Genomic DNA, 11052 nt, shown 5'->3' on the forward strand with positions numbered 1-11052 from the left:
ACCTCATTTCTTGGACCTCCAAAAGACAAGGCACCATTTCCAGATCTAACGCTAGCTGAGGCTGAATACCGTGGTGTTGCCAACACCATTGTTGAAATCTCCTGGCTCCGGAACCTTGTTATTGAACTTCATTGTCCTACGCCACAAGCAACCATTGTATATTATGACAACGTCAGTGCGGTTTACATGTCAATCAAACCAGTTCAACACCAAAGAACGAAACATATCGAAATCAACATTCACTTTGTTCGTGACAAAGTAGCTCTTGGCCATATCTTCAACAAAGGTCTACCCATTATGTCGATATCTTCACCAAAGGTCTACCCACCAGCTTATTCACAGATTTTCGCTCCGGTTTAAACGTCTGTCATTTCCCTCCCGATCAAACTGCGGGGGGATGTTAGTGTATATTGTATACGTATGTATATTAGCCCAATATTAGTTTTATTGTAATCGGCCCAACAGCCTGTTTATACTCTATATATTACCTTGTATTGTATGTTTTCGGTATGAAATGAGAATTGTCATCCAATAATAACATTAAGTAAAAAATTCATAAATACGTAAAAAAATACCAAAATACTTAACAATACTTAAAAAAATACATATAAATTTATAAAAACCACGTTTATATATTTAATATACATAAAGATTTGTAAAAAATTATATAAAAAACTTTAAAAAGTAGATAATTACATGAAAAATATACCAAAATACATAAAAGTACATAGAAATACTTGGAATTTTATATAAATACGTAAAAAATACGTTTATACATTTGAAATACATAAAATACGTAAAAATATATATAAAAAATGAAAAAAAAAAACTTTAAAGAAACTTATAAATATGTAAAAATACTTAAAAATACATATGAATACATAAAAATACTGTTATACATTATATGCAAATTTTTAGAAAATTTATAAAAATGTCTCATTATTTTGGAAAAATTGACGATGTGGTCCGATGACATGAACATGTCAAAAGAGGCTGAAATAAAGAAATTTGTTAGTTTCTTGGGTTTTTATATATAAAAAAAAGTTTGAAACTTAATCGGTAATTTTCTCAAAATCATGAGAATTTTCTACAAATATCCTTTTTAGATTAGTTACATTAATCCCAAATCAAATGTATCGGCTTTCTTATTTCAGCCTTGTACTCAAATATTTACTTTAGTTGTTTTGCCAAAGTCTCACCAGATTGCTATTTTCGTGTTTAGGTCAATTGCAAATTGTTTCAACTCTTTTGTATAAACTGAGAACATAACATTTGCCAGTGTTTGATTTTCATAGAAATAAGCCTTTCTCATTGCTTTATCAACCACATGCATAATGTACTTAAGGGATTTAAAGTCTCTTTCATGCTTGAAACTCTGTTATTTTCCCTGTATTAGATCATCAATATGCGTGTTGTGATAAAATTTTCATTTGGCTAATTTTCATCTTCCTTTTTTATAGGCAGATACGAAATGGACAACCTAGAGTGTAAGATTAGGTCATGGGGAAAAAATTACCGTATGATTGGCTTGGGTTATTACAAGATACAGAAGATTTAACTGAATATGTAACACTACAACATTCTTAAAAAAAATTTGTGTTGATAATACATATAATATATGAATTAGTAACACTCAACCACATAAACTGAAAATAAAATCACAGCAAGGGAAAGCAGCAGAGTCGAGAATCCATATTATCAGGTTAAAGAACATACAGTAGTTAAACACTTAAACGTTCTATTTTTTTTTATATACAGTAATACAATACGGTCTTCTTATGTTAGTGTTAAGATTCTTCAACATGTAATTCATAAGAAGCTTGTATCAAGAGTGAAGAGGAATTGTAATTTAAACCTTCTGTATACGTTTTGCAAAACCCTATTGAAATATGTATTTGAATTTGTATTTATTTGACATAAAATGAATAATATTTTTTTGTTGTATAAAATTAATTTACCAATGTTATTTTGCTACTTTTTACATGTATTGGAAATCCAAGTGATGGAAAAAGTTGCTAAATTTCACCTGAAAAGATAGCTAATGCAAATCCGTTGCTATACTACAAGAGAAACTTGTGTAGCTAAATTTCTAGAAGGATTGCAATTTTCATAGACTTATTTATCTACTACGTAATGACATAAGAAAACATATCCAGAGTATCTTAACAAGAAGGAATATAAATGCTGATATAAGAAAACGTATCAGTAGTATCTTAACAAGAAGCCATTTAAATGCTGATGCAAGAAAACATATCGGTAGTAGTATCTAACAAGTATCTTAACAAGAAAGCATTTAAATGCGGATATAAGAAAACATATCTGTAGTATCTTAAAAAGAAGGCATCTAATTTCATAAATATCATAGGGTGAATCCTAGGAAACTACAGAAAAATAAAGAACATTGAAAGTACACTATATTAGGCCTTCATCAACAGATTTGAAACTTGGTGCTTCGTTGGTCTTTCAAGAGGATTGGAGTTCAAACATGCTCTTGAGACTCTCAATACTGACATAACTTGTTTCTCAACTTGGGATGAGGGAGGCGGTATCCGACTGTCTTCCACATTTGCTAACACCAGATGATCATCTGATAATGTTAATAAAGATGTTATGAGTTCTCCAGGATGCTTTCCCATGACCACTTCTAGTGCAACAACTCCAAAGCTATACACATCACATTTCTCATTTCCCACCATCGTATAAGAAAGCTCTACATCCAAAGAAACATAAGAAAAAAAACAAAAAAGCTATATCAACCTCACATGATTCTAACGTAGATACATATTTATGTACATCATGAAACTTAAGAAGATGTAGAACTACAATTACAAGATTTTGTTACCTGGAACGATATAACCATAGGTTCCTGCTACTGCAGTCCAGTTTGATGAGTCTAGCTTTAAAAGCTTGGATGTCCCAAAATCAGAAATGCATGCCTCATAATCAGAATCGAGAAGGATGTTGGATATGGAAATGTCTCTATGAATTATAGGAGGTGTGCAATCGTGATGCATATAAGCCAAACCATTAGCAACGCCCTTTACAATATTTACTCTTTTCAACAAATCCAATTCTTTTGCCAAGACATCGCTTCTTAAGATTGATCCAAGGCTTCCCTTTTCAAGGTATTCATAAATCAAAAATGAGTGACGGGGATGGGAGCAATATCCATAGAGTTTCACTATGTTTCGGTGCCTTATGTTCGTTAATGCCCGTACCTCATTAAGGAAACCACTATGATCAACATTCTCGGATGATGAATGAAGTCTCTTGACAGCAACCACATTGTCAGGTTGTAGCTTTGCCTTGTAAACAATACCGTATCCTCCTGTCCCTATACAGTACGCTTCACTGAAATCATTTGTTGCCTTCAAGATATCATCATACACTACTTTACCATCAAAACTTGTAATATGGAAATAATCACCACTTTCTTCTTCCAATGGTTTACGTGGAGACTTTTTCCATTGTTGTCGATAAGCAATGAATCCATACGTGAATAAACCAAGTAAAACTACCCCTATAAGGGGGAGCATAATTACAAGGATGAGCTTGTGACGAAAGGGATGGTTTTTCTTCTTCTTAATTTGACTTGTACAAAGTTTCACTCCCGTAACATTTCCACACAAACATGGATTGCCTTGTATGGACGCATTCAACAAGTTGGGGCTCGGTGGAACCGGACCTGTGAGCTCATTGTAAGACAGGTCAATATCAATTCCATAATGCAAATTTGTAAAAGCATTAGGAATAGAACCAGATAGCATATTGTGGGAAAGATCCGATTTCTGCTAAGTTTGTAAAGTTTGAACTTCAGATGGTATCTCTTTTGTGAACAAATTCCGAGATAAATCAAGTTTCTCAAGATGAACTAATTTACCAATCTCGGACAGGATTTTTCCACTGAGCTTCTTATTACTAAGATTCAGGTAATTGATTTGTGCCCATTGACCAATACTTCTGGGTATCAACCCATTCAATCTGTTTGTTGATAGATCTAGTACAAGGAGTTCATGGAATGATGCAAGCTCCAGAGGTATAGTGCCTGAAAGTTGGTTATTAGACAAGTACAAATTCAGCATACTTTTCATCTTCCCATATTCCACAGGGATTTCACCTACCAACTGATTGGAAGAAAGATCAAGCCTCCTTAATTGAGTTGAATTTTTTAACTCTGATGGTATGCTGCCACTAAGCTTAGGCCTCGTTTGTTTTTCTATAAAAGTACTTTTTGAACACTTTTCCCTTTTGGCTGGGAGACGTTTTGCAAGTGCATGTCTTCTTCCATAAACTTGGAAAAAGACAAAAGACATATAACCACTTCCAAAACAAACAGCACCTTATTCTGGCTAGCGTCAAGATCAGTAAGAGAGTTCAAATTCCCAAGTCCAGTAGGAATTGGACCAGATAATTTATTCACATCTAGGTACAGAAGCTGTAGGTTACTCAGGTTTGCTAGAGATAAAGGAATAGAACCACTAAGTTGATTGTTACTTACTACAGTGAGAGACTTCAAATTTGCTTCGGGAACAAGAACCATGTCGAGAAGTGCACTACTAGAAAAAGGTTAATAGAGTACGGTTGAAATTATGAATATAGTACGTACATAGCAGGCGTACTAGTAGAGGGGTGTATTAGATTACATGCATAATAAAGTACGGCTATTTAACCGTATTATATGTATCCTATACCATCCCATACAATCATCTAGTACGCCATATATAAACTTCTAATACACCAAAACAACCGTACTTGATGTCTCAAGTATCATCTAATACGTCATATATACACATCTAATACACCAATAAACAACCGTACTTGATGCTTTGCATTCCAGCCTTATTCCAGCCTTTCAAGCAGCCTTTCCAGCCCATTCTGGCTTTGCATTCCAGCCTTATTAATCAGCCAATTCCACTCCATGGATGCTGCGGAACACATGGATCACCATTCCAACTATTCCAACTGAAACAAACTCTTTAATTTCTGCAAAGCTTTTACCATGTGAATTGTAACCAATTGATCAATCTCTATAAAATACAAACCTACTATATGATTCCATTCCAATCATAAGAAGTGGGACATCATTGATCATGTTTTCATTTTAAGAAACAGAAAAAAATTACAATAACCATTTAGTTCATTAAACATAAAAACATTAATATTCTTTCAGAATTCAGACTACAGTCTATACAATCTAAAAGTTGTATACCTAGTTCATTAAACATAAAAACATTCTTAAATTTATTAATGTCACACCTCTGACCTCTATTTACCCTTTGTGGCTAATTCAGTGTATGCCTACAAAAACAAGAAAACTTAGGATTCAAAATCTCAAATAACTTTTAATGAAGAAAACTCAAATTATTGGACATTCATGCCATTAACAACTTCATCTATAGCAATGCAAGGGTGAAAACTTCTCCACAACATAAAAAAATATGAGCAAATACAACATGAAATACAAGGGATGTTTGTGTACCTCCATAACAACAACCTCCCTAACTTGAAATCTGCAAACTTCCACAATAAAACACAAAATATAGCATCCTACTTTTATATATCTCATTTTCCATAAAAAAAACTTTCGTCCAATTCCTCACTAGAAAATGGTTTTTTGAAAAACATAACCAATTATAACAATGTATATAGAACAACTAACCGTTAACTTGAAAAAGACTTCACTTTATCTCCAAAAGTTCTCAGCCATGTTTTAATTCGTTCGTCCAATTCCTCACTAGAAAATGGTTTTTTGTCCTTCCAAATGTTCTACAAACAAATTAAGATAAAAAATTTGTTATTTAACAAAGGTGAGCCTTTAGTACAATAAACAAAAATGCAAAAAAAATATCTAACAATATACTTACATTCGGAAATCCATGTTGTCGAAAAAGTACAAACTCATGCATCCAGTTCATAACGTAGTAACCACACTCCCAATCGGACAATTGTTGATTGCACTAAAACGATTATATACGTATGAGATTGGAATAGTCTCTGAATCTTTTGGTCCTGGACAGAAAATTTCAAAAGGATCAATGTGATTGAAGATTACACAGAAGATGAATTGAATTTGGGATCTAGAAATCTTTTTCTCTATTCACTTTTCTTTTTTATTTACAGAAGGGTAAAATGGTCATTTACTCATTTACTCACATAAAGAAAGTTGATATTATATGATTATATCTTGTATTTGTGAATCAGTTACTTGAATATTTTTCTGAAAGAATGATATCTGAAGAGACATTAAGGAGAAATCATGTCATGCAAAGAAGATATGAAAAACAGATAGAAAGAGTTTACTAATTTACAAATAACATTAACCACTTGTTTTCTAGCCTCAGATAATCAAGAAAAACAATGCATGTTATGTGGAACTGAATTTTGACAAATATTACCTGAGGAAAACGTCGAAGAGCCAATCCTAAGTTCCTTATGATGAATAAATCAACAGTTACTATTTCAAGTACATAAGGCCTTTGTACCTTAACAGCAACCAAATCCCCATTTTCCTTTAATCTACCCTTATACACCTTCCCAAGTGAGGCTGCTGCTATAGGAGAAGTTGTGAGCTCTGAATAGATGTTTGGTGAAAATGTATGATGAGATTATTTTGATGCAGTGCTCGGTAGATTCTCAATTGGAATTGATGATGTTCAACCTGGGGATGATTTGAATCACAACACAAACAAAATCATTTCACAAGGGAATAAAAAATGTGATAATTTCATACCCGATTTAATAAAGGAAACCTTTTCTTCTTAATTCCTTTACAAATGAATTGTCCAAATAGAAATAGTAAAACATAATAATATTATAAACTCAAACAGACCTCAAATTCTTCCGTGGATTTTAGAACAATAAACTTTTTCCACATTGCTTTGTCAAGGTACGGGTATTCTTTTACTGGATTGACACCTTTTTCCCACAACTTAAGAAGCGCCGACTTGTAGGCCTTCCATTGCGTGTTGCAATCTCTAAGTACTTGTGCTTTATGATTATCATCTCGTATATGCCAATAATTCTGCTTTTTTAAATAAAAAATGAAGATAACAATTATTAGGTAAATGATATGATACAACTTGTATGATAGAAGAGAATAACATGGCAGGAAATTGTGATTGCTACTATTAAATGATATCAAAAGTGTGTTGAAATGAGTTTTACCTTTATGTTCAACCACAATTGATCCTTGTCACATTGATCCACTAAATCCCAACTATCTATAAGGATAGAAATCATCTTCCTCGTAGTCACTCCATGATAACTGGTGAACTTAAAGCGGTTAGGTCCAATAGCTCTATCGAATTGATCAAACTCAACTGTTAAATTTGATAGATATTCTTTGGAATGATCTCTGATCAATGTCACACTTCTCTTTTTCTTTTCTTTACTGTCCATTGTATGCCTACAAAAGCATAAACACTCGTATAATTAATTCTAAGAGTCTCGAACACCAAAAAAAAAACCAGAATTTTATATAAAATTAAAGATGCCCAAGGTAAGTTTATGCTCTTTTCAAAACAAATTCAATGCTTTATGTACTCTTGATTCATATATTAACTCAAATAATGTTTGTTAATATGTATACCTTGCTTCAAGATGTTTCGTTTTGGGTTTATCAACACTTCTTTTTCTGGTTTTTCTTTCTACCATACGGATCCTCCTGCTCTTGGTTGTTTGCACTAGTACCTCATCCATATGTGATGGTAAATTTCCAATGTATAACCTCAGACCTGTTGATAAGAAAATGAGCATAAAAATGATCATAGAAAATAATGAGGGTAAAGATATGTTAAAGATTATGACTTAATCTAACTAATGAGAAGATGATGAAATAATAATCGATACCCCACAGCTAAAGGCACTTGAAGTGAAATTGAATCAGTCACATATGCAAAACTTGCTACACAATTATCTTTAGAACACACACACATACATTTGAAACATGATACATTTAAAGATGCCACATGGGTTTAGAGCCAATTGGGTGTTATCTTACTTGAAGTTTGCTGTGATGATGAAGTATCAGAAACCTTAGCTAATGAGAGATATTGGACTTTATAATAACACGATCAGCAACAAAAAATGGGAATTGAAGACCTTTGCCTCGTGGTGTCTCCATGAACATTGAATCATCATAATTAACCCTGTCCTGATTCCATACAATACATGTTACTACTATTATGTCTAAAACTAAATTACCAAATTACCTCTTTAACATGGAGTTCCATAAAGAAAAATGGACAAACCTGATCTGATCTCTCTCTTCTTCTTTTAGATGAATGGTGAACTTGTGATTCTTCTTCCCTACGAAATGCTGATACTGCAGCTCTCACAGCTACAAGCATATATCTTGGTCAACATTTGATGAAAAATCTTGCTTTTCTAAATATTGGTTTCTATATAATTAAGCAATAAATGTGAACTTTAACAAAATTATAATGTGAAATCGAATAGTTATAGAGGAGGATGTGTGATCATTGAGTGGTTTTGAAATATTCTTAATATGAAATCTGCACTCAATGGATGCCTGATTATAGGAACATTAGATGGGGCTAATGTTGAAATCAGGAAGGAAGTTGGAGAGGACAATTTTTTCTTTTTGGAGCAACAGCAGATGAAGTTCAAAACAGAGTCGATGATGCTTTCTAGGGTTATCAACCAGAAATATGAAGTAATATTTCGTACACAGAGAAGACATTGTCATAAACACAACATTAATCAACGAATAAATCAACTACACCCAAAGTCCGAGCGTACCTGTAAACAACGTGAAAGAAGGAGGCAGAAGCGGCTGTAGGCCGGAGTAGGAGACTTCGTCAGTCTCGTCGACTGGAGACCGGAGGTGGAGGCGTCGTCAACCGAAGGCGGAGGCGTCGTTGGCCAGAGGCGGAGGCGTCGTCGACCGAAGGCTAAGGTTTCGTATAAACAACTCTAAGTAATAGAGCGAAAATGGCAATGAATTTGTTTGGTCATATGCCGGAAGCGTCTCAAAGGGAGAAAGCGTCTCAAAGAATGAATTCTGCTGCGGGGCTTAATCAAATGAACTTATTTAATTTTTTATTTCAAGTATTTTTACTCATAAAAATATCCTATTGAATTTAATTGCCTCATGGTATTTTCTTCCCTTGTACTCGACATGGAATAAAAGTTCATTAATTGTATTTAAAAATAATCTATAGAGTACACTGTAAAATATAAACTACAAAAGATTCATCCTTTTTACAATAATAATCTAAAATTTCTTATTCTAATTAAATTGGAAAAGTTATTTTGTTTATGACCTTTGGTTATAACAAGCTTTCATTATGTTTAATACAGAAAATAAAACAAAAATTTTAAAGAAAAATCATTTGAATGTAATCTGTTCATTCCATTTGACCATTTTATGGTCCAAACTTTGCATGTAATCTATTGAAACTTGAACCTCATCTGGTTATTGGTTTTTGATGTTTTGTAATTTTTTAAAATAAACCGATAACAAACCTAAAATAATAAAAAATAAAAATAAAAAAAGTCACTTGTGTTACCCCACAATTCTTCTTACAAAAAAGGATGAAAATACAGAAAATAAAAACGATAAAATACAGAAAATAGTCAAGTGGCTGAATCAATAAACTGAACAAGAACTGCTACAATTATTATTATTAAAAATTGAGGGGTAATATTGACCTTTTGGCACAGTTAGTCTACAAAACTGCAGCTTTCTGAAGGATGAAGGCAAAATGGGAATTCGATTATTGCTTGAACTGGTTGCCCAAACCTTGGGTCATTCCTAAGCTCTGTCCAAGATCGCCCATTTGTGCTTTCATGGCCTATAAAGGGGCAAAATGGTCAAATTAAAAATATATTACCCCAAGGGTAAAATTGTACTTTTATATCATCATACAAACTTGTACACTTTTTTGATGCACATCTTTATATGCTTCTGTTATGTACCTCTCTTTTCTTTTCTATGACAAGAATGGAATCAGTCATTCCATTCCCCTATCAATTCCATTCCTTTGAGAATAATGGTTTTATATCATCATACAAACCTATACACTTGTTTCAGTAATTGTAGTTTTTCAGCTTAATCTGTCTTTAAGGAGTGTCTTCACTTGTTTGAGTGCAAATTCTGTGATTGGTTTTGCTTCTCTAGGTCCTTGGTAGTCAACAGGAGGTTTTCCAGGGACAAATACTTTAATAGTTGAAAACAGGATCAAAGTTGTAGCAGCAAGGATAAAGGCATTAAAGTTGGATTTCTAACTAAAGAGGAAGTTGATCATGTTTATGTATTAGTCGTACTTAATCAAAATGGGGGCGTATTTTTTTAGTTATTTGATTTTGTTTCTAGTACATCTCATTGACCGTATTAGATGCTACAATTAACCGTATTAGATGCTGCAATTGTGTGTATTATATTTATTTATCCCTTTATAATACGGGTTTTTTTTACAACCGTATTAGATGGGGGTGTACTCTATTACCAATTTTCCAGTAGTGGTGGTTGAGAAAGAACGGAGAAAATCCACATTTGAACAACGGCATCCACCTTCTTCCATTCATGTGTGGTAGGAGCCGGAGTGGTTTCGCCATTAGTGTTGTTGGTATGATCAGAAGCATAGTCAGCTTCACAGAAGGTGGAGAAAAGATGGCGCCAAGAGTCGTAATTGAGCCTTTCAAGATCGAGAATCAAAGGTATGTGAGATTGATATTGTTGATGCTAAAAACTTTATGAGGTGGTGGTATAGGAGGCGTCATCGTGAATTAAAAAGATGAAGAATAGGGTGGTCGGCAGAGATGCAATGGATGCTAGGGTAGCCGCCTGTTTTAAATTGAAAAGAAAAGGAATGGAGATAATTATGGAGAGGAATTAGGGAAGGTAGGCTGTGATATCATTTTGAGGATGATCACCAAATAAATCTTATTGTCTGCAAATAACGAGAGATACAAGGTATATATACATGATTACAATAAGGCTGATTTCACTACTAGAAAACATGACATTTTCCTACAGAAAATAGCTACGGAAATTTTTCGTAGCTAATTAGCTACGGATCGGCTACAGAA

At 33.4% G+C, this 11052-nt stretch overlaps 3 protein-coding genes across 10 annotated transcripts; all 3 read right to left on the reverse strand.

Annotated features, from left to right (window-relative positions):
- Nucleotides 1-2417: 2417 nt before the first annotated feature.
- On the reverse strand, nt 2418-3767 carry LOC111920309 (MDIS1-interacting receptor like kinase 2-like). The gene is made up of 3 exons (XM_023915887.1): nt 3219-3767; nt 2843-3116; nt 2418-2710 (listed from the first exon to the last, which is right to left on the reverse strand). Exons 1-3 carry the CDS (start codon nt 3765-3767, stop codon nt 2418-2420), a joined length of 1116 nt encoding a protein of 371 aa, XP_023771655.1.
- Nucleotides 3768-3791: 24 nt separating this feature from the next.
- Nucleotides 3792-4540, reverse strand: LOC111920310 (probable leucine-rich repeat receptor-like protein kinase At2g33170). The gene is made up of 2 exons (XM_023915888.1): nt 4335-4540; nt 3792-4278 (listed from the first exon to the last, which is right to left on the reverse strand). Exons 1-2 carry the CDS (start codon nt 4538-4540, stop codon nt 3792-3794), a joined length of 693 nt encoding a protein of 230 aa, XP_023771656.1.
- Nucleotides 4541-4557: 17 nt separating this feature from the next.
- Nucleotides 4558-9057, reverse strand: LOC111920311 (uncharacterized). Of its 8 annotated transcripts, XR_006189271.2 has the most exons (11): nt 8761-9057; nt 8250-8338; nt 8000-8152; nt 7589-7733; nt 7165-7405; nt 6830-7021; nt 6396-6658; nt 5865-6009; nt 5660-5766; nt 5480-5510; nt 4558-5298 (listed from the first exon to the last, which is right to left on the reverse strand). XR_006189271.2 is itself a non-coding variant. In XM_042900221.2 (6 exons), the coding sequence occupies exons 3-6, from the start codon at nt 7765-7767 to the stop codon at nt 6551-6553; spliced, it is 720 nt and encodes a 239-aa protein (XP_042756155.1). In that variant the 5' UTR covers nt 7768-8152; nt 8250-8338; nt 8761-9050; the 3' UTR covers nt 6395-6550. The 8 variants fall into 8 exon arrangements, 1 of the variants encoding a protein (XP_042756155.1); XR_006189267.2 differs by having other exon boundaries at nt 5480-5766; XR_006189273.2 differs by lacking the exon at nt 5480-5510 and having other exon boundaries at nt 4558-4983; nt 8761-9056.
- Nucleotides 9058-11052: the final 1995 nt, after the last annotated feature.

The sequence above is a fragment of the Lactuca sativa genome, chromosome 3 (genome assembly GCF_002870075.4).
Source record: "Lactuca sativa cultivar Salinas chromosome 3, Lsat_Salinas_v11, whole genome shotgun sequence".
Taxonomy (NCBI): domain Eukaryota; kingdom Viridiplantae; phylum Streptophyta; class Magnoliopsida; order Asterales; family Asteraceae; genus Lactuca; species Lactuca sativa.

Excerpts from the sequence above, each read along its gene's own strand:
- LOC111920309 (XM_023915887.1), bottom strand. The coding sequence starts at position 3,767 with ATGCTATCTGGTTCTATTCCTAATGCTTTTACAAATTTGCATTATGGA. Across the intron at positions 3,117-3,218 it reads ATAGTGGTTTCCTTAATGAG|GGAAGCCTTGGATCAATCTT; the intron begins GTACGGGCATTA and ends TACCTTGAAAAG. Across the intron at positions 2,711-2,842 it reads CTATGGTTATATCGTTCCAG|AGCTTTCTTATACGATGGTG; the intron begins GTAACAAAATCT and ends CTTTGGATGTAG.
- LOC111920310 (XM_023915888.1), bottom strand. The coding sequence starts at position 4,540 with ATGGTTCTTGTTCCCGAAGCAAATTTGAAGTCTCTCACTGTAGTAAGT. Across the intron at positions 4,279-4,334 it reads GCTAGCCAGAATAAGGTGCT|ACATGCACTTGCAAAACGTC; the intron begins GTTTGTTTTGGA and ends TTATGGAAGAAG.
- LOC111920311 (XM_042900221.2), bottom strand. The coding sequence starts at position 7,767 with ATGATCATTTTTATGCTCATTTTCTTATCAACAGGTCTGAGGTTATAC. Across the intron at positions 7,406-7,588 it reads ACGAAACATCTTGAAGCAAG|GCATACAATGGACAGTAAAG; the intron begins GTATACATATTA and ends ATGCTTTTGTAG. Across the intron at positions 7,022-7,164 it reads AATTGTGGTTGAACATAAAG|AATTATTGGCATATACGAGA; the intron begins GTAAAACTCATT and ends TTAAAAAAGCAG.